This window comes from Coffea arabica, chromosome 4c (assembly GCF_036785885.1).
Source record: "Coffea arabica cultivar ET-39 chromosome 4c, Coffea Arabica ET-39 HiFi, whole genome shotgun sequence".
Classification (NCBI taxonomy): Eukaryota; Viridiplantae; Streptophyta; class Magnoliopsida; order Gentianales; family Rubiaceae; genus Coffea; species Coffea arabica.
Genome location: NC_092316.1, coordinates 3,238,820 through 3,260,950, shown reverse-complemented (window position 1 = coordinate 3,260,950; position 22,131 = coordinate 3,238,820). Strand labels below are relative to the sequence as shown.

At 45.9% G+C, this 22,131-nt stretch overlaps 2 protein-coding genes and 2 pseudogenes across 2 annotated transcripts; all 4 read left to right on the top strand.

Annotated features, from left to right (window-relative positions):
- Positions 1-2,901: 2,901 nt before the first annotated feature.
- Positions 2,902-5,322, top strand: LOC113738620 (F-box/LRR-repeat protein 14-like; annotated as a pseudogene).
- A 1,588-nt stretch (positions 5,323-6,910) lies between these two features.
- Positions 6,911-8,800, top strand: LOC113740078 (uncharacterized). Its single transcript, XM_027267590.2, has one exon. It carries the CDS (start codon positions 6,911-6,913, stop codon positions 8,798-8,800), a length of 1,890 nt encoding a protein of 629 aa, XP_027123391.1.
- A 654-nt stretch (positions 8,801-9,454) lies between these two features.
- On the top strand, positions 9,455-12,088 carry LOC140005028 (uncharacterized). The gene is made up of 5 exons (XM_072045097.1): positions 9,455-9,527; positions 9,633-9,843; positions 9,931-10,117; positions 10,163-10,576; positions 10,679-12,088. The coding sequence occupies exons 1-5, from the start codon at positions 9,455-9,457 to the stop codon at positions 12,086-12,088; spliced, it is 2,295 nt and encodes a 764-aa protein (XP_071901198.1).
- Positions 12,089-14,394: 2,306 nt separating this feature from the next.
- Positions 14,395-18,065, top strand: LOC113740076 (acetylornithine aminotransferase, mitochondrial-like; annotated as a pseudogene).
- The last annotated feature ends 4,066 nt before the right edge of the window (positions 18,066-22,131 follow it).

The window sequence follows — 22,131 nt, the reverse complement described above, 5'->3', positions numbered from 1 at the left end:
CAAGAGGAGGAAGTATTTAATTGCCGTTCGAAAAATGGAAAGCAAGAAGAAAAAGAGGAGATTATGATTTCATGGACTATTAGAGTACGGCCATTCCCACTTCTGACTTCCCATTCTTATCCCAAATTTGATTGCTTCTAAGAGGAGAACTAGCAATTAATTAGACAACACGAGGAGGAACAAGCATTTCCATGTGAACAAATATAGCAATTCCACTTGTTTGGTCATAACTCACAGTGCCGATAATAGTTTCTTTAGTCAGCCCTTCATCTAATTGGCTCACTGTTTCTCAAGTTGATGGACTGTCGATGTCAAGACGTCTTTCTTTTGTCTATGCCTCTATGGAGAAAGCCAGCCAGCCAGCCAGCAAACGCAACGCGCGTAAACTTTCGAGGTTGGGTTAGAACTTCTACTGTTAACCAAATATCAATATAATCTATGTTCATTTATCAGTTTTTCTTTCGCACTTTTACTTTTAGATGAAGAAGAAGAAGAATAGGTATTGAGTCACAGGAATATATCCATTGATAGGGAGTTAGGGACTGTAGTTTCTTAGTCCCCATTCTCACCCTCATCATGCATGGAAGATTACATAAATTTGTTGAAGAAAACAAGGTCAAAAAATTTGGTCCTGATAATTACCCCAACAGCCCATTGACCGACCTTCACCATGTATTTATGCACGTACACATGCTTAGTAATCTTGAACGTGGCAATTCTTTTATAATCTCACATGTGTGTATGATTTTTCTTTTCGTTTGGTATAATTAATTAAATATCTCCATCTAGAAGTTAAAAGGAAAACGAGAAAAAAGGTTTGGTCAAAATACTCGTCTAATCAAAATCCAGGTTCTACCCGTTTATTTTTACGTTTTAGCAAGAGCAGTGCAGGTTTTTCTTTCTTTTTTTTTCTTTTTTCTAAGTGGAAGGTTTTAAACCTAATATCTCCTATTTATAACTTTTCTTATCTTACCATTCAATCTAATCATCCCTGCAGTGTGGTTTAATTACCAAGAATTTAATTCGTCATCAAGTAAACGTAAATCCCTGGTTTTTGGTACTTATCTACCTTCTTAATAAGGTCTACATGAAAGTTTTTTTTTTTCTTCAAATTCTTCATTCGAGTTTGACAACGTCGAATATTAACAGGGTGGGCGGCTCTATATTTGGTTTTCTCTTTGGTTTTTTGACTAGGTAGGCCATCTTTCATTATCAGTACAGCATTTAGCTCTAAACTCAAACGAGGCTGTTATATATCACAGCATAAATTATTTACACGCGTCAAATGTCCCAACTCAATCATAAACTACAGAGGTGCATTGTTATATTGATCCTGTAGCAATGCAAGATCATCAATAGGTTAGGACTTGGGAGATAACTTGGTCCATGTTTGCGCTTAAGATAGCATGAGCACGTTCCAAACAACATTGCATGGATGAAGGGGGCATAATTCCTCTTTTGGCCTCCTCTCCATTCTCAAAATACAAGACTACAAACTCGTGTACCACATTAATTCAACTACCTGAGATTATCAAAACTTTCTAATTAATGGTGCTCTTTGATTACTCGTTGTTTTGCAAATCTAAGGCAAGTATCAAGTCTTTCATCTGATGACATGCATAATAATTTTAGAGCAAATACTTTATACACTGACAGTGTATACACTATCACCATTGGATTCATGACATGTATGCAAAAGTTGAATTTTAATTCAAATTTTACATAGTTGTCATTCATTCAACGCTGACAATGTATACACTGTCAGTGTAGGAAAGATTAATCCATAATTTTAATGTAGTATGCCTCCAAACCTCTAAAGAATTTATCCCCTTTAATTTGGCAAACAAAATTCACAATGGTTGTTCCTAGCTAGAACGGTAGAGTATCTATAAATTATATTACAAGAAGCCAAAAGATTACTACTATCTTTTCCTCCAGAAGTAGCAACTAGCAAGATTACTATCTTTTCCTCGTTTAGTAGTAGTCACTAGTCATGTGCAGTTCATATTACACAAAACCTATGCATTTCTTCATCTTTAAACTCGGCATTGGATATGATCTTTAAAATTAATACTCCCTCCGTCCCACTTTGATAGTCCTGTTTTCTTTTTTCGTCTATCCCAAATTATAGTTCACTTTCCAATTGAAGAATGTAGATATTTTTTAATTTCTCTAAAATACCCTTATTCAATGTAAGTTGTTATTACTATAAACTACCTTATTTAATATAGATTGTTAGTATTGAAAATAACCTACTCTATTTAATGCATTTAGATTTTCCAAAACATATTGATAAATGAAAAGCCAGCTTTATTTAATGTAAGGGTATTTTAGGAAAATAGCAATCTAAATTTGTTTTTCCAACAAAATTAATTACTTTTTCTTAAACTGTGTGGAAAAAAATAGAACTATCAAAATGGGACAGAGGGAGTAACTTTATAAACCAGACATTCAGCTAGGAATTGAAACGTTATAAAGCTTTTACCTCGGATTTATTGAATTATTGGATGAGGAAGGCCCACCAAAACCAAAGTGATAATACTATTAAGATTTCAAAAAAAAGTGAATGAGAAAAATTTTTTCCCCATAATTACTTAATGAGTATTTGTTAGTATATTTTATTTAAACTTAACTTTAAAACAATATATGTACACTCTTACAATTATTATTCTCCTTGCATTCAAAGACATATCAAAGTTAATATCATCATTTTTTCGAAAAAACTAATACCTATAATAACTCATTTTAACCGGTTTAAAGTAAGAAAAGGCAAAGGAGAAAAGGTCCAAAAGCTAATGAATGAAAGGGCCTGTTCTAGTCGAGCAAGTTGGCCTGTGGGCCTGCTTCAATAAAACTTTCAACACTTACTTGCCGTGGATGTCTTCTAAAAAGGAGGAGATTACTGTAGCATATCCGCTCTGAAAATATCTGTGCTGAAGCCCAAATTATATATACAGTACTCGTCTTCTCCATTTTTCTCCCTAGTCCTCGACAGTACCATAATCACATTACAATCACAGGAATTTCAGTTACAGTTTTGTCATCACCAATTCCAGGTACATCTGAATGCCTTTCTATCCAGCCTACCTTTGTCTCATGGATTCTTAGTGTTCTGATTTGCATGTTGATCTTCTCGATATCTGAAATTTGTAATACTAAAGGAAAAAAAAATCCCAGAATTTTGGGTTGTATGCACTCATGGTCTGCATTTGATTTGATTGAGATTTGCAACAATGTTAACCTCTGCTAAGTTGGGGTTTACGTGTATCAGAAAAGAATTGAATTACGTCGTCCTTCATCTGTTGGCTGGAAAACTTTTGGAGGGATTCTTCCAAGTGCGCCCTTTTGGGATACTATCATTATTCCTCCCGCGCCGCTTTTTGTGGTTTGGGGTGGGGGCGCTCTATCGTTCTACGTAGTATTTTGGGATTCGGATTACTATTTTATTTCTTAAGTCAGTGTAAAGTGGCTCTAATAGTCTCCTTGGATTTAGCTATGATTGTAACTCGTAAAGGGATTTTGGACGATTAATTTGAGTACCGATCACCAAGTATGTTGCTTTGATCCAGTTGTTTGTGATTTTTTTTGTTATATTTGATTTTTGTGTCCCTGATGAGTTCTGGCATTGATTTGAATTTATTTATCGGCAAATTGGCCATCTTTTCTTTTCTTTTCTTTTCTTTTCTTTTTAAAAAATTTTTTGTCATGGATAATATATCTGTTTCAGATCAAACCTAATCGAAGAGGCGTGTGGTAGCAATGGATTATCTGCCTGATCAATTACTTTGGGAGATCTTGGACAGGATAAAGAAGACTGCAGATAGAAACTCTGTATCACTAACTTGTAAGCGCCTTCACAAAGTGGATAGTGAACAACGAAAATTTATCCGGGTTGGATGTGGATTGGATCCTGCCACAGAATCCTTGGCTTCTGTCTGCAACAGGTTTCCGTACTTGGAAAGGGTGGAGATCATTTACTCTGGTTGGATGTCCAAATTAGGAAAACAGTTGGATGATCATGGGCTTCGAGTCCTTTCCAGTAACTGTTCTTTGCTAAAGGATCTAACCTTAAGTTACTGTACCTTTATTACCGATGCTGGTCTAAGTTCCCTGGCTTCTTGTTCTAAACTTTCAGCACTCAAGCTGAATTTTGCCCCGAGAGTAACTGGTTGTGGGATATTATCTCTTGTCATGGGTTGCAAAAAGCTTGCAGTGCTTCACCTTGTTCGATGCCTTAACATAAGCAGCGTTGAATGGTTGGAGTATTTAGGCAAGCTTGAAAGTCTTGAAGATCTTTGTATTAAAAATTGTAGAGCAATTGGAGAAGGTGACCTGATTAAGCTTGGACCAAGTTGGCGGAAATTAAAGCAGCTACAGTTTGAGGTTGATGCAAACTACAGATACATGAAGTTTTACGATCGGTTGGCCATAGATCGGTGGCAAAAGCAATGGATCCCTTGTAGTAGCATGTTGGAGCTAAGTTTGGTGAACTGCATCATCAGCCCTGGAAGGGGGCTTGCATGTGTCTTGGGGAAGTGCAGTAACCTGGAAAAGATTCACTTGGACATGTGTGTTGGCTTGAGGGATGCTGACATTGTTTGTTTGGCACACAAATAAAAAAATCTTCGATGCATATCACTTCGAGTGCCTTCAGATTTTTCACTTCCCCTTTTGATGAACAATCCATTGAGATTAACTGATGAGAGCTTAAAGGCATTGGCTGAGAATTGTTCACAGCTGGATTCAGTTAGGTTGTCTTTCTCAGATAGGGAGTTTCCTTCATTGTCCTCGTTTACTTTGGATGGAGTCCTTGCTCTCATACAAATGTGCCCAATCAGGGAACTTGCTCTAGATCATGTGTACTCTGTGAATGATTTTGGTATGGAAGCTCTTCGTTCAGCAAAGCACCTCGAGATCCTGGAGCTTGTGCGATGCCAAGAAGTTACAGATGAGGGGCTACAGCTCGTAGGCCAATTCCTGCAATTGCGTGTTTTACGGCTCAGCAAGTGTTTGGGTGTTACTGATGACGGATTGAAGCCACTTGTTGGAGCATGTAAACTGGAAATGTTAGTTGTGGAAGATTGTCCCCAGATATCCGAACGAGGTGTCCAAGGAGCTGCAAAGTCTGTGAATTTCAGGCAGGACTTATCATTCCGGTGTTTCTTTGCTCCTCATCCATTAAGTGTGGGTGTATTTGTGTGCCATCATGGTATCTATCATGACAGATTTGTACTATATTTGAAGTCTGCAAGTGTAATAAGCTATATCCACAGTTGAATGTATCATAGTTGTTTTGGAATGAGGGAAGTATGTGTTTGGATATCTCTTTTTTTTTTTTTTGGTTAAATAATATTCGTTTGCATAATAAACACTGTGTTCTCAATCCACTTTTTTAATATTCTTAATTATTTTTTTATTTCACTTATATTAAATTACAAAAAATGCTACAGTAATTATTTTAAATAATATTCTATCCAAACAAACCTAATTCCATTATTTAAAAATAAATAAATATTTAAAAATAAAAGGGAGAAGGGGGGCATTGGGGGAAAACAGCAGCTTAAAATTTTGCTCCTTATTCCCATTTCTGACAAATAACCAAATTGAAAATGGTCTTCTTTATGAAGGAATGTTGGACCAGAAGTCGTGATTACAACACAGTAGCCAAAACACGTCTTAACAGCGGTGACGTCGACTCGATCAAATCCAGAACAAGCCTTCGCCCGCCTCTCTGCTCTACGTCCCGAATTCTCCATCAAAATCCGAGCCTCCATAGCCCAATCCCACTAATTTCAAAACCCTAAAATAAAACCATGAGCAGCTCCATTCATCTCTCCTCCATCAACCCAATTAGTTTTCGCCATTCTAACTGTAGTGGGGCAAATCCACGTGTGACACGTGTCAGCTCGGCTGACTGTACGCACCAGGTCGGCAGTAGAGACCACGTAGCTGGCACGGGCCAGCTCGGCATGAGGGAGCCAGCTCGGCCGTGCCAGGGGCCTCCTGTGATGGGCCTGGTGGGCCGCACCAGGCCGCCGCCTCCGAACATCTAGGGGCCGTCGCGTAAAACCCTAGAAAGACTCCGAACCCTAAGGGGACTTTGACCCCCATAAGGAAACTACAACTCATCCAGTCCTATATATACACCGCTCCAAGACTACGCAAGGTACGCTTACACAAGCATTCTATACGATTGCCCTATTCACAAGCTCTATTGACTTGACCGTCGGAGTTATTTCGGAGACATCAGTCCCGTTTCCCTCCTTTCTTGGCAGGACCCCTAGCTCGGCTGGCCACAGCTCAGCTCGGATCTGGTTTTTGGCTGACGCATCAATTGGCGCCGTCTGTGGGAACACGTAATTCTTCTCTTGCGAATCATGCCAAGGACAAGGTCCCAGAGGAATACCGATGGATCCAAGGGGAACGAGGAAAGCAGCCCCCAACACCCTCACGAGGACCGACTCCGGGAGACGGAGACGTGGGGCTCTCACAAATTCCGCCGGAGCAGTTGGTCCAGGCGGTGGCAGGGAACTTGCCAACTTTTGAGGCAATTGTGAATTACCTCAAGGGACAGGCAGCAGGTCATCCCGGCAATGGGCCAAAGAGCCAGGGAGAGGGGCCGTCCGAATTTAGGATGGGGAGCCCTAGCCCTCGGCCAAAAAGGGTACGCCGGGAGCTCACGCGCGACCAGGTTGACGTCGTAGAACCTTCTCACAAGCATTCCAGAACCGAGCACCCGGAGCCCTTCCGGAGGAGTTCTAAGGAGGAGCTCTCACCACGGAAGGAGTAGCTCCAGGTGCGGGACGAGCTGGACCTGCTTTTAGACCCAGAGGCGGATAGGTATATCGCCTCCCCCTTCGTCCCTGCCATCGAGGATTACCCGCTGCCAGCGAAGTTCAAGATACCAAGCATGAAGTCTTATGATGCGACCACGGACCCGGAGGATCATTTGTTTGCCTTCATGACCCAAATGCGCCTGCAAACTGCTGCAGATGCGGTCAGGTGCAAGATCTTTCCAATGTTTTTGGAAGGTAAGGCGCGTCAGTGGTTCCAGGGGCTTCCCCCCAGGTCCATCCGGTCCTTTGCCCAGCTCGCGCGACTCTTTGCGGCCCAGTTCGTTTCGTCACGAGCCTTCTCCAAAAGCACTGCACACCTGATGACCATCCAACAGAAGCCAGAGAAGTCGTTGCGCGAGTACATGGTGCGTTTCAATAACGAGTCCCATCAGGTTCGGGATCGCGATGACAAGGTGGTCATGGCCGCCTTCATCAACGGGCTGCGCAAGCAAAAGCTCTACACCGAGCTCGTGGAGAGACCTCCCAAGTCAGTTCGGGAGATGCTAGACCGAGCTCATGAGAAGGCCAACGCGGAGGAGGCCAATCGCCTTAAGAGTGCACAAGAAAGATTGAGGGATGACAAGCGCAGGAGGGGCGCTGACCAGGTGGATGCACGGCCTAGCCAGGGAAGGAAGAGCGCTTATGACCGCCTCCCCAGGAGCCGCCCAATCGGAGGAGATAAACCCTGGACTACCCTCACGGCACCTCGAGCTTGGGTGCTCGCAGTCATGGAACAGGAGGGGCTCTCCCGACCTCCTCGACCATTGGGCGGGGACAAAAGCAGACGGGACCAAGGTCTGTATTGCGGTTATCATCGAGATGTGGGGCACGATACGGAGGACTGCCGTCACCTCAAGAAAGACATTGAAAAACTGATCAAACGAGGCCACCTTGGGCAGTTCATACGAGATGAACGAACTGACCAGCAACGAGGAAGGCCCAGGTCGGAACGTCCGAGCTACCCCCGGGACCGACCTCATGGGTCTCGTGGCCGAACTCCCGAGCAGGAAGCACAGAATCTGGCAGGGGTGATTAACACTATTGCTGGAGGACCTGCTGGCGGGGATAGCCATACAGCTCGGCGGCACAATCGACCTCCCCCCGCGAGGGAGAGCTCGACCAAGCGGTTGAAAATGTATGAAGAAATTATCTACGGACCTGAGGACGCAGTCCCTCTGGCCTCTAATAACCATGAAGCCATTGTGATAGAAGTCATCACCTGTAATTACAAGGTGAAGAAGGTATACATAGACAACGGAAGTGCCATAGACGTGCTATATTATAAGACCTTTAAGGAGCTACAGCTGGAGGATAGACAGCTCGTACCGGTTCGAACTCCGTTGATCGGTTTTGCAGGTCCTCCCGTGAGGCCGGAAGGAATGATCACTCTCATGGTTACGGTGGGGGTGTCCCCGAAGTGCCGAACTGTCCCGGTAAACTTCGCGGTGGTTAAGGAGCCGTCGTCGTACAATATGATTCTGGGACGGCCTACACTGAATGCCCTCCGAGCTATTTGCTCCACCTTGCACCTCAGTATGAAGTTCCCTACTCCTGCTGGGGTGGCTGAGGTGCTGGGGGATCCGGAGGTAGCAAGGGTGTGTTATATTGCCACCCTCAAGGGCAAGGAGAAGTTGGTAGCTCAGACAGTTTGTTTAGAGCCCTGGGAGCCCATGGAGAAGGGGGAAAGATTGGAGACAGACGAGGGGTTAGCCGAGCTGCCCGTCCAGCCCGACCGACCTGAGCGCACGGTGAAGGTCGGCACCGGCCTAGGCGAGCTGGTCAGGAGTTCTTTGGAATCTCTCTTGGAGGAATATGCGGAGATTTTCGCTTGGAGTGCGGATGACATGCCAGGAATCCCCACCGAGCTGGCAGTTCATAGGCTACAGGTGGACCCCAACGTCCGACCTGTGAAACAGAAGAAGAGGAACTTCACTCCTGAGCGAAAGGAGGTCGTCAAAAGTTAGGTGGGTAAGCTGCTAGAGGCTAAGATTGTTAAGGAAGTCTACTACCCGACCTGGCTGGCCAATCCGGTGCTGGTCAAGAGGGAGGAGAAAGCCTGGAGGATGTGTGTGGATTTCACTGATTTAAATAAGGCTTGCCCGAAGGATTGTTACCCACTTCCAATGATTGACCAGCTCGTGGACTCGACAGCGGGCTATGAGATTTTCTGTTTCTTGGACGCTTTCAAGGGGTACCATCAGATAGCCTTGGACGAGGAGGACCAGGAGAAGACCTCGTTTATCACCGAGGACGGCACATATTGTTATGTCACCATGCCATTCGGGCTAAAGAATGCGGGCGCGACCTATCAGAGGTTGGTAAACAAGTTGTTCAAGAATCAGATCGGCCGAAACCAGGAGGTTTATGTGGACGATATGTTAGTGAAAAGTCGAACTCAGGAGCAGTTCATCTCTGACCTGAGGGAAATTTTTGAGGTTCTCCGGAGCTCATGAATGCGGCTAAACCCAAAGAAGTGTACCTTTGGGGTCAGGTCGGAAAAATTCCTGGGCTACATGATTTCCAAAGAAGGGGTGAGAGCTAACCCAGATAAAATCAAGGCTATCATGGACATGGCTCCACCCTGAAATATTAAGGAGGTGCAACGTCTGACAGGGAGGATGGCAGCCTTGAACAGGTTCCTGTCCAAGTCGGCAGTTCGGGGGTCGCCTTTCTTCAAGGCCCTAAAAGGAGGTCGGCAGTTTGAGTGGAGCCCGGAGTGCCAGAAGGCGTTTGACGAACTAAAGGAGCACCTCGCTCGATTGCCAGCCCTGACATAGACCCTGTTCATCTACTTAGCTGCGGGAGAAGGAGCCATTAGCGCAGTGCTGGTGCGAGAGGAAGACAAGGCGCAGAAACCCGTATATTATGTCAGCCGTGCCCTGCAGGGGGCCGAGGCAAGGTACTCGGAGATAGAACGATATGTCTTGGCGTTGGTGCATACAGCTCGGAAGCTCAGGACATACTGCCAAGCTCATCCTGTGGTGGTCATGACGGACCAGCCCCTGAAGTAGATCCTGTCCAAGCCCGAGTCCTCGGGTCGAATGGTGAAATGGGCTGTGGAATTGTCAGAGTATGACCTGGGATATTAGCTCAGGACGGCCATCAAAGCCCAAGCATTGGTAGACTTCATAGCGGATGGCGTTTCCTTCAGATCACCCGAAGCGGAGATCGATCAGGCCAAAGCCTTACAGACCTCAAAGACTACCAAGGCCACCCAGGCCCAAGAAGCAGCAGAGGTCTTGCAGGCCGGAGACGCTATTGAGGTCACCCAGGCTATCCAGGTAGCGGGGGCCGGACAGTCCGGAGAAGCAGCTGAGGCCCAGTAGGCCAAAGAAGCTGCCGAGGACAGACAGGCCGGAGGAGCAGCTGAGGCCGAGCAGACCCTAGAAACTGCCAAGGTCAGAGAGACCGAGGAGGCAGTTGAGGTCAGACGGATCATAGATGCTGTCAAGGCCACGCATTCTGAAAAAGCAGTCAAGGTCGAACTGGCCAGAAATACTGCCCAGGCTGGGAAGGATACAGAGGCTGCGGAGCGAGCAGATCCCACCTGGACGTTGTACGTGGATGGCGTGTCAAGTAAGGAAGGATGTGGTGCAGGGCTCCTCCTAATTAGCCCCACCGGGGAAGAGCTGCCCTATGCGCTAAGATTCGGTTTTAGAGCCTCTAACAATGAGTCAGAATACGAGGCTCTGATTGCAGGGATGGAGATGGCGCGGAAGTTAGGGGCTAGATCGATAAAGGTATACAGCGACTCGCAGCTGATAGTGAACTAGGTGTGGGGGAGCTATGAGGTCAAAGAGGGGCCATTAAGAAAATACGTGGCCAAAACTCGTGAGCTGAAGGGCCAGTTCGGGCAGTTCGCTCTCGAGCAGATTCCGCGGAGCCAGAACAAGAGAGCCTACGCCTTGTCAAAACTGGCCTCTACCTCGGTTGGCATATCAGGTCGGGAGATACTGGTGGAGGTCGTCAGAAGTCGGGCATATGAGCAGTTCAACGCCGCGGTCATTCAGGTGGTGAGCTCGTGGATGGATCCCATTGTCCAGTACGTGGCTTATGGGGAGCTCCCACCGAGCAGGGTAGAGGCCCGCAAAGTCCTCCTTAAGTTGCAGAAGTACGTGCTCACGCATGGAGTCCTGTACAGGAAATCATACTTGCAACCCTGGTTGAAGTGTGTAACTCCCGAGGAGGGAAGCTATATCTTGCGCGAGTTGCATGAAGGCATCTGCGGCAATCATGTCGGCCCAAGAGTATTGGCCAAGAAAGGAATGCTGGCTGGATACTATTGGCCCACCATCTTCAGGGACTCGACCGAGCTGGTAGCTCGGTGTAAGTCTTGTCAGCTACACGCCCCAATCCATCACACTCCCACTCAGGAAATGATTCCTCTCAGTAGCCCGTGGCCATTCTTCCAGTGGGGGATTGACCTGTTGGGGCCGTTTCCCCGAGCTCCAGGTGGTTATGAGCACTTGGTGGTAGCCATTGATTACTTCACCAAGTGGGTAGAGGCCGAGCCCCTCAACACAATTAGCAGCAGATCGGTCCAGAAATTCCTTTGGAAAAGCATAGTCTGCCGATTTGGCATACCAAGGGCTCTCGTCTCGGACAATGGCAGACAATTCGCTGACCACTCTCTCCAGGAATGGTGCACGGAGCTCGGCATCCATCAGCACTTCACGTCGGTTGGGCACCCTCAGGCTAATGGGCAGGTCGAGAATGTCAACAGAACCATCCTGCACGGCCTGAAGACAAGGATAGAGTCTGCCCAAACTAATTGGCTGGAGGAGCTGCCTACTATACTATGGGCTTACCGTACAACGTCTCGGACGGCCACCCAAGAGACCCCTTTCCCCCTGACATATGGGGTCGAAGCAGTAATCCTAGCAGAAATTGGAGTACCCTCGGGTAGGGTGCAACACTTTGTGGCTCAGGATAACGGGGAGGAGATGCGGCTTAGCTTGGACCTGCTCGAGCATCGAAGGGAAGAGGCGGCCATAAGAATGGCTAAGTACAAGGGCCAGGTCGCACGCTACTACAATGCCAGGGTAAGGCACCTATCTTTCAAGCCTGGAGACCTGGTATTACGCAAGAACTCCGTGAGCCGAGCTGGGGGCACGGGTAAGTTAGATCCCAACTGGGAAGGCCCCTATGTGGTAAGGGAAGCTGACCGGGCAGGTTATTGTAAACTAGGTCGCCTGGATGGAGGCGAAGTCCCGCGTACCTGGCACAACTCAAATTTAAGGCTTTTTCTTTAGTATTCTGCCCGAGCTGGAAATGGTTAGCTGGACAGGTCTGTCTTTCATTTTATTAGCTCAGTACTTGGGATTATAATGTATTCAATGCTTTTAAATAATAGAAAATATTTACAAGTGTTGGGTAAGAAAGAAGGCCATCTATTTCATTTCAAAAGGCATGTACATGCGGAGGGCCATACAAAAGCAAGCTAGCCAGCTCGGTCCCTACCCTAACCTAATTCCTATAGGCCTAATCTATGTACCATTCGTCTAACTCTTCCCTTGCTGTTCTTGCTCTGGCTCGGGAGAGGTTGCGGGAAAAGTAGGGTCGGCGACCAAGGCAGCCAGGTCGCGCCCATTGCTGTAGCCCGCGACAAGCCTGTCAATTTGATGGACAGGTTGGGGGTTGTAATCAGGCCATTTGCTCAGGTCGAAGCCCGGTAAGTTCAAGGACTGAACATCCGCCATGGCTTTGGTATAGCCGAGCTGCAGGACGGGGCCATTCAGGATGGCCAGGTCATTCATAAAACTTTCGGACTTCTTAAACTCTTGAACGCCTAGCTGACGCCCTTCCGCCCTCGCCGCTTCTATCAGTTCGGAAGACCTTTTCTGCTCGGCCTCCAGAGTCCCGGATAGCTCGGCTGCCTTCTTCTTTTCCAGCTCGTAGGAGGAGTTGGCGTCCGCAAGTTATTTTTTCAGGGACTCTAGCTCGGCTTCCGCGGCTTCGAGCTGGCTCTCTAGCCTTTCCTTGGCGGCGCCGACTTGGGATAGGTTGACTCCCATGTTCTCGTACCGCTGCGCCAGCTTGGCTCCAGCGACATTGAGCTGCAGACCGAACACAGGATAAGAAATCAGCAAATCAAAGGGGATTTCAGGGAGGTACTAAGTTAAGGAATCACCTGGGCGGTACTGAGGTAAAAATGCTCCAGCAGCTCAGAATTAGAGGTAAGCTGGATGAAATGATGGTCGCGGGGGAGGACCGCGCCCTTGACGAGCTCCCTAGCAGCTTCAGGGAACTAAGCCCGGTCATTCACTGACAGCTCCCACTTCGGGCAGAAATGCTGGGGGTGCGGGTGTGAGCTCAGTTCGGCGGGGGGCTTCATGGGGATCACATTCCTCATGCACCACATAGCTGGAGGAGATTCTGACGAAGCCTGCTGCTCGGCGGAGTTCACCCCGTAGTGAGGTGCAAGAGCTGTTGAGGGTTCCTCATGGGATTGGGGGGAAGTCGTCTCGGTCCTGGCCCTCTTGGCCGCCGACTTCTTCCTTTTCTTCTTTGGCTCCTCCCCTGGCGGCGACTGAGCTGCGATCTGTGGATTGGGTCTTGGTGGAGGAGGAGCCGCGCTGCTGGGAGCAGTGGACAGAGCAGGGGTAGGCGTACTAGTACTGCCCGCTCCTCCAATGTTCAGCAACTGGGAGAATCTCTTCACTGCAGAGTAAAAAAGGTAGGTCAGCTCGGGTAGTGTGACCAAACTCATTAAAAGGAAGGAAGAAATGAGGCCCAGAAGTTACAAGCTGTCAGCTCTTCTGGAAGAAGAGGTCGGAGATCGGGGGCAGGGTCATTCACCTCTGCTCGAATCAGCCCCGCCGACCAGAGATGTGCATTGTTAAACTCTTTAACCTTTAGCCGAGCTTCCGAGCTGACCAAGCGGTCCAGCTCGGATTCAGGCAGGGGAGAGGGTATCGGATCAGAAACTTGGGTCTCCTCCCTCCAGGTCAGGGGGGGAAACCAAGTGTTCTTCACAAAGAAGAATTGTGCCTTCCAGCCCTTGATGGAGGAAGGCACCCGCGTGAACAGCTCGCGGGTAGGCAGTTCCCCTCCGCTCCGGCGAGCGAAGTAGAACCAACCGTGAACCGGGCCGCTCACCTTCATTTGGAAAAAGGACCTAAACAGGTCCAAAGAATAAGGAATTTCAAGAGCTCGGCACAAAATGAAGAACCCGAGGATTGACCGAACGGCATTGGGAATGAGCTGGGTAATTCGGATACCCCAGAAGGTTAGGATATCATAAAGAAATTGGGGAATGGGAAGGCGGAGACCAGCCACGAGCTGATCCTTGTAGATAGCTACGTACCCCGAAGGAGGTCGGCAGGCGTACTCCCCCGGTTGGGCTGCCTTAGCCTCGAATTGGGGAGGAATATCGTACCTGCCTACCAGCTCGTCCACATCCCCCTGGTCAAGGATGGGGGGAATTATTTCGACTTCCCCAAAGTCGATGTCGGGCCCCCTAGGGGGTCCAGCCCTAGCGCGAGCTGGAGCTGCCTCCAGAGGAATCACTGGGCCAGCAGCTCCAGCCTCAGGCTGGGCAGATTGACCAGGCTGATCCATGCCTAAAACAAGATGGGGAGCTAGGGGAGGAAGGTACTCTGACCCGGACGAGCTGGAAGAGGAAGGACTAGAAGAAAGAATTTCTATGAGTGCAGGTCGGGTAACTCTACGCCTAGGTGCCGAGCTGGTAAGGTCTGAGTGTGTGGATGAAGACGACATAAAAGGAAAAGAAGACTTACTGGCGAGAACTGAAGTGTGCTTAGAAGGGAATCCTATTCTCGGACGACCTCACAAAATGCGGAGCGAGCTGAAGGAGACTTGGAAGAGGAGAAAATGAGGAAGAGGGCTTGAAAGTGACGTTTGGTATGGCCTATTTATAAGCCCCCTGGGCGGGAAGCTGAAGAGCCCCGAGTTGGAATTTCAAATTTATTGCAAAAGGACGGTTATCTTGGAAAACGCTTGAGCTGACAACAGCCATCATGGGAGGACGTGACCCTTGAAGTGACGGTTATGGCAGCGTACGTGGCAGTTACCCGAACAAGGTGCGCGATCGTGGAATCATGGGTCCCACACCCGGCCGACCTGACGCTTCGTAAGTTGGTCCAAACTCACACGACCCCTCGGTGACTCTAGACTCAAGGGGGGCTAGTGTAGTGGGGCAAATCCACGTGTGACATGTGTCAGCTCGGCTGATTGTACGCACCAGGTCGGCAGTAGAGACCACATAGCTGGCACGGGCCAGCTCGGCATGAGGGAGCCAGCTCGGCCGTGCCAGGGGCCTCCTGTGATGGGCCTGGTGGGCGCACCAGGCCGCCACCTCCGAACATCTAGGGGCCGTCGCGTAAAACCCTAGGAAGACTCCGAACCCTAAGGGGACTTTGACCCCCATAAGGAAACTACAACTCATCCAGTCCTATATATACACCGCTCCAAGACTACGCAAGGTACGCTTACACAAGCATTCTATACGATTGCCCTATTCACAAGCTCTACTGACTTGACCGTCGGAGCTATTTCGGGGACATCAGTCCCGTTTCCCTCCTTTCTTGGCAGGACCCCTAGCTCGGCTCGCCACAGCTCAGCTCGGATCTGGTTTTTGGCTGACGCATCACTAACCGTCAAGTTTTGTCCCCATTAGCCTGCCTTAACGTGGACGTCCGAGAACCAGATTCTGGCTCATCCAAGCCGCCAGCTTTAAGACAAAATGCTCAAAGGGCTAATGAGACTATAGAGGAGGAGAAGAGGGTTTTGGTGGGGACCTATGCTAGAGCCCCTATTGTGTTCTCCAGCGGCAAAGGTTGTAAATTGTATGACGTTGAAGGTCGAGAGTATTTGGATTTGAGCTCTGGGATTGCTGTTAATGCACTTGGCCATGGTGATCCTGATTGGCTGCGGGCGCTTACTGAGCAAGCTAACACCCTCACCCATGTCAGCAATATATATTACTCTGTTCCACAGGTAAAGTTTTCTTCTTCTAATTTTTTTTTTAACTTTTTAAGCTTCTACTTATGTTTATGATGTGACTTTATTAAGAAGTGGTGTTTCATAAGCAAATGAAATTCTAATTGAAAAATGGATTCTCTTAATTAGAAGTGATTGATATGGCAATTTTTTTCCCTGTGATTTTGAAGGTCTTTTAATTTGATTTGGAATGTGTTGGAGGTTTAAAATTGATGTGGATTGTGGGAGAGGAAAAAGAAAGTAGTAGAACGTAGTATGTTAGAAATTAAGAGCATGTGCTTCAATTAGTTTAGTTGTAAGTGTTCTAGGACTTCCTGGAGTAGTGAATTTGATTGTTTGGCGAACCCTGGAAGGTAAGATGGTAATGGTTGATTGGTTCAATCTTGAAAATAATAGTCGCTTGTGTTCGACATTTCTCTCTCGCTTTTGTTATGTGCAAAAACAAATGTTACTGAACCTATTGAAAATTTTCAGGTTGAACTTGGCAAGCGTTTGGTTGCTAGCTCATTTGCTGATCGTGTTTTCTTCACGAACTCTGGCACGGAAGCAAATGAAGCTGCAATAAAATTTGCAAGGAAATTTCAGAGATCTTTGCACCCGAGTGAATAACAGGCACTTGTGGAGTTCATAGCCTTCAGCAACTGCTTCCATGAAAGGACTATGGGAGCTCTTGCTTTAACAAGCAAGGAACACTACCGAATTCCTTTTGAACCAGTGATGCCTGGAGTCAGCTTTTTGGAATATGGTGATACCCAAGCAGCAACAAAGCTGATAAGTAGTGGCAAGATTGCAGCTGTTTTTGTAGAACCTATCCAGGGTGAAGGTGGTATATACAGTGCCACAAAGGAGTTTTTAAAGGCATTGCGTACAGCCTGTGACAGTGCTGGGGCTCTTCTTGTTTTTGATGAGGTAATTAGTGTCTCAGGAAATTATAGCTTTTCTTTTATTATTATTAAAACATGCATTTGGGCACAAGCAACATTGAATACTAAGTGAGATAAAAGAGCCATTTTTTGGCGCCTAATAAGCTTTTGAGAAACACAGGCAAGAGATTAGAAAGTCCAAATTTCAGTGTGTCTTAATAGTGTGCATAGGTGCAATTCAGATATCCCATCCTGTAGCTAACTCTGGGTGGTTATTTCACCTTTATCTTTTTGCTTTTATATGTCTTGGATTTTCATTAAAGGAGTTACTTGACAATTGTTGATGCTTAGATTATGGGTAAGCCTATGAAACAGTCAAAAATTGGGATTTAAGATATGGAAAAATGGTGTGATAGTATGTTTCCTGTGTTCAATTTAGATAAGAAGCTCTCCTGCTTGTTAATTTATTGAACTCCTCCATCTGATGTGGTTCCCAGTGCAAATTCTCAATTACTACAATTGGATACTTATCCCTAAACCCATTACACGGTAAATTAATTCTGAAAAGTTTGAAAGATACGGCCACTAAACATCAGAGCTGAATGTACTCATTTGATTACTTCTTGGTGTAAAGAGTGACACCTAGTGCTTTCCCTCTCTTCCAGGTTCAATGCGGCCTAGGAAGGGCTGGTTATCTTTGGGCTCATGAAGCTTATGGCATATATCCAGATATGATGACTCTTGCCAAACCCCTTGCTGGCGGTCTACCAATTGGGGCTGTGCTAACATCTGAAAGAGTTGCTGGGAGCATTAATTTTGGAGATCATGGTAGCACTTTTGCTGGCAATCCTCTTGTCTGCAGTGCTGCAATTGCTGTGCTGGATAAAATCTCAAAACCTGGGTTTTTGGCCAGTGTCTCCAAGAAAGGCAAATATTTTAAAGAGTTGTTAGTTAAGAAATTAGGGGGAAATGCACATGTGAAAGAGGTACTGGGCTTAGGGCTTATCATCGGCATAGAGCTGGACGTATCAGCCTCACCACTTGTTGATGCATGTCGACAATCTGGTCTTCTCATACTCACTGCGGGGAAAGGCAATGTCGTTAAGCTTGTCCCTCCATTAGTTATATCAGAGCAAGAACTAGACACTGCTGCTGAAGTCTTGCTCGATTGTCTACCAGGTCTTGATGGAATTGGATTGAAGTAGCTAGAAACTGATGAGAGCTTTAAGTTATTTGTTAGATGCTGGCTTGTGTATGGTTAATGGAGCCCTGTCGGTGTGGTAATATACGCTTGCCATTGTCTTGTATCAGTTGTATGTGCTATTCTCTACTTGAATATTACCTGACCACGAGGCCGTCAGTTCTAGTTGAGACAAGGAAAAGTCGCGCTGCTTAATTTCTCTAATTGTTTTAGACTCTCTTTGATTGTTTATGGTAGAAATCTCAGGCCGAAATCGTAAATGAAGAACTTCGCGGGTTTGTAAACTTGCCTGTAGTTAGGACTTAGTTATACTCATTTCCTGCCCTCCACTTCCTTATCACACCTAATCTGATAACAGTACAAATTGAAACAAAAAAGCAAAAGGCAAATTGGAGGGCAAAATGGGGAGCCAAATCCAAGTGTAAACCAAAATCCTCTTGTATTGCGCAAAACCTCAGAAAACACATTTTGCACCATGAAATACATGAATACGGACGCGTGATTCACAGCGTAAATTGGAGTAAACGTTGGGCATTAACCAAACAGTGCCTACCCATTTCTTGATCCGTTCTGGGAAAGGTGCAGAAACCACAAAGCTCGTATCTCCCAGATCAATCGATATCTCTGATGCTGATCTTGTCATCTGGTCCCTTGTAACATATATTTACACAAAAAATAAAAAATAAAAAAGCTCTGAGCATGACTCCACAAATACATCTTTGCTTCGGGCAACTCCTCAACACCAACAGGTGTGGTAACAAACTAACAATGGAGAAACCATCAAAATCTAGAATCATCAGTTCATCGGAATGTGTGGGAAAGCAATACAGGTTCCCTTCACATGATGCAACAGGAAAGCCGAAGGACGTATGCTCAATCGTCACTGTCTTCGTCAAAAGCTTGCTCAGTCCAGTTGTTGTCACCTGGCCTGAAAAATCTTAGACATGCTGATACGTTCCTCGATCAACACGTTTCGAGACACGTAGCACGTTTACCCAAGGATCTAGCAAGGATGTCCAACGCTTGGAATTGCGGGATCTAGAACCAAACGGACGACACGATTTGATTCAAGACGGTAGGACGACGACTCCAATGAAGGTGGATACTCCACGGGATAGGTCGGTAGAACAATCTAGGACGAGACGCAAGACTGCTCAAAACCCTTGCCAAAGCAAGTAAAGGGGTCGAATCTCTCTCTCAAGAAGAATCGAAAATATGCAAAACTTTATTGATAAAACGTCTGCCCTTAAACCTTACAAAGCAAGCCTATTTATAGGCTAAAGTGACTAAAACCCTAAAGGCTAGGAAAAGGAAAAAGTCGGCCCATGTTTTTGGAACAAGATGGGCCGGCCCATGCTCTTACTTAATCATTAACTAATTGCTAACTAATTGATGGGGCCTAAGGCCTTATTCTCTGGGTGGCCCGCTTGACTCTTCGTGGACTTGGATCATGGTGTAAATGACTCGATTGTCTCTCTCCAAGCCCTCAATATCTTAGTGAACTCCATGTTGGTCTTGAACGTTCCTTGAATTGCTTAGCCCATGCACATGTGACTGGGCCCAATGGTACTTGAACTGGGTCATTGGTGGGCCAAGGTCCGTGCACACATCAGTCCCCTCCTCTTAAGAAGGATTTGTCCTCAAATCTAGATGGGGATGGAAGATACTAACAAGAGTTAGTAGTACGACAACTCAAATCGATAGTGCGTTTGGAAGTCAGCCACGTTGGGAACAAATGAAAGGTCACGAGCCAAGTTAAATGTCGTTTGGTCAGCTTCATTAGGCTCTCAAACAAGGACATGCGCCAAGATAGGAAAGAGCCTGTGTAAGGCTCGCGAAACTTCCAGGTAGCAATCCAGAGCGCTCTAATCATCCTTCGGCCATGCATTGGTATAGTGTCACCATTCTCATGCACAAGATAAGGATCTTCAGAATGATGCTCATGGGAGCAAGAGAAATTCCAAATCGGGTTTTTCAAGGTGGTATGACTCGTCCCTGGTTGTTGCTAATTTGGCACAACTTGCCTATTTGGAGGTGAAACATTGAACCAATCAGGTTGCACTTCCCTAAAAGTACGAACCAGTGATGTAAGACCAACGTTCGAATCTTTATTGACACATTTGTGGGTATCACCCGACAAAAGTGGCAGCAATGAAGTGAGACGCACTCCATACGAATCATATGAATTTGTGCAAGTTGGAGTTGGTGAAGTAAGCTCGTGGTGACCAGTTTTTGGACATGTGAAGAAGCACGAACGTGCTCCACTTTCAGCAGGAATAAGCACGAAATCGGGTTGCAAGTCCTTAACCATAGTTGGAAAATTTTGGACAGCGTTACAACCTACAAAAACAAAATAACCTTCAACTTGAAGCAATTCGGAAATCGGGTAAAGAACTAATGGTACATTATTAACTAGATGGTAAGAAGGTGTAGAACAAGATGGAAATGAGAAAACTCCCTTTGACACTTCAATATTCCTTCTACCAATTGATTCAACTTGAGATGCCAGTGCTAGTCCTTTACACTTCTCTTTAACACCTACATGAGAGCGACAAGAGTTAGTGCTAGTATCATGCTCAAAATAAGGCAAAGGTGAGGAATGAACTATAGTTAGAGAACAAGAGGTAGAATCTGGAATTTCCCCTTCAAGGTGAGCTCGAATGCATCCTCCAATGGTGCAGACAGGTGTGAATGGACATTGTTCCATGAATTGATACCAAAGAGATTTAGTTCCTAGAAGACAAACTCCATGGAAACTCGCAAAGTGTCCAAGTGACTTGGGAATGGAACATGCCATGACCAACTCTACTTGACTTTGGTTAATCTGCACAAAAGAAGAGATACTAAACAAAACACATGTTAGACTTTCAACTTTTGTAGACATGGTCAACTCCTCCTCCTTACTCTTCACTAAGGCCAAATTGGTCTTGCCTTTTCCCACTCCATTTGTCTCGGACCATTGTCCATTCATTGCGCTTGAGTTCGGATTATGTTCATGGCTTAGCTGCATCTCATTCATAGAGGGCTCTTCAATCGACGAGGGACTAGGATGAATATTTCCTTTGTTACCACCGGTCGACACATGATTAAGTTGCTCAAAATGGGAATCCCATACTTGGCTAAGTCTTTCCATCATAGAATCAACCCATGCTTTAGTTTGACTTCGGAATTCATCCTTTGCTTCACGAAGCTTTGACTCAATTCGAAAATTCTCGAGCTCCTCGTCTTGATTGTCAAGATGCTTCTTAGATGAACCTTGTTTGCTTGAAGTTGACCTTGATTTAGATGCTCTACGCAAGCTGCTTTGCTCCTTCTCATACTCATCACAATCTTGTTTATACCTTTCGTATACACACAAAGCACGGTGGCGTTGCATCTCCTCCCGGAGTGAATGATACCCACGTTGTGAACTAGATTCCATGGAACTGTGCTTGGAAGTAGGCAACTTGGAACCCCTCCTCTTGAGAGGCTCATTCTCCAAGAATTCTTGGTTGTATGAGTAAGAAGCAACTCTGCTAGGCATGACTGCGTGACCTGCAAAAATGGTTAGCAGAGAAAAGGAGATTCCTCACGTCACACAAGCTCACGTGTATGTGCTCATCCCTCGTGTATCTCTCGAAGTGTTCTAATGGACTTACCAAATACCTTTACCTGTTGGATTAGGTAGTTGAGAAATGCTGCTCCAATCCAACAACCGTTACCAACCTTTCCACAAGTGTAACCACAAGAATGTAGGAGAAAATGTAGGAAAGTGTTCCTAAAATCTAGGAGAAAATATAGGAGCAAATGTAGGAGAAAATGTAGGAAAGTTTCCTAAAATGGGGAAGAGAATATAGGAGAGTTTCCTAAAGTGGATGAGAGAATATATGAGAGTTTCCTAAAGTGGATGAGAGAATATAGGAAAGGACCTAAAAATGGATGAGAAAATTTTAGGAGAGTTTCCTAAAAATTGATGAGAGAATTTAGGAAAGTTTCCAAAAAATGGATGAGAGAGTCTAGGAAAATTACCAAAAAAATGGATGAGAGAATTTAGGAAAGTTTCCTAAAAATAGATGAGAGAGTTTAGGAAAATTACCAAAAAATGGATGAGAAAATTTAGGAAAGTTTCCAAAAAAATGGATGAGAGAGTTTAGGAAAGTTTCCTAAAAAATGGATGAGAGAATTTAGGAAAGTTTCCAAAAAAAATGGATGAGAGAGTTTGGGAAAGTTTCCTAAAAAGGTAGGAGAGAGAGTGCCCAAGTGAGTACAAAGAGTTATCCAAGTGCTTTAC

Bases quoted from the DNA above. Each gene is read 5' to 3' on its own strand.
- LOC113740078 (XM_027267590.2), top strand. From the start codon at position 6,911: ATGAAGTCTTATGATGCGACCACGGACCCGGAGGATCATTTGTTTGCC.
- LOC140005028 (XM_072045097.1), top strand. From the start codon at position 9,455: ATGGCAGCCTTGAACAGGTTCCTGTCCAAGTCGGCAGTTCGGGGGTCG. The intron at 10,118-10,162 runs GTAGCGGGGGCC...GAGGCCCAGTAG, and splicing joins AGGTCACCCAGGCTATCCAG to GCCAAAGAAGCTGCCGAGGA. The intron at 10,577-10,678 runs GTATACAGCGAC...CGTGAGCTGAAG, and splicing joins TAGGGGCTAGATCGATAAAG to GGCCAGTTCGGGCAGTTCGC.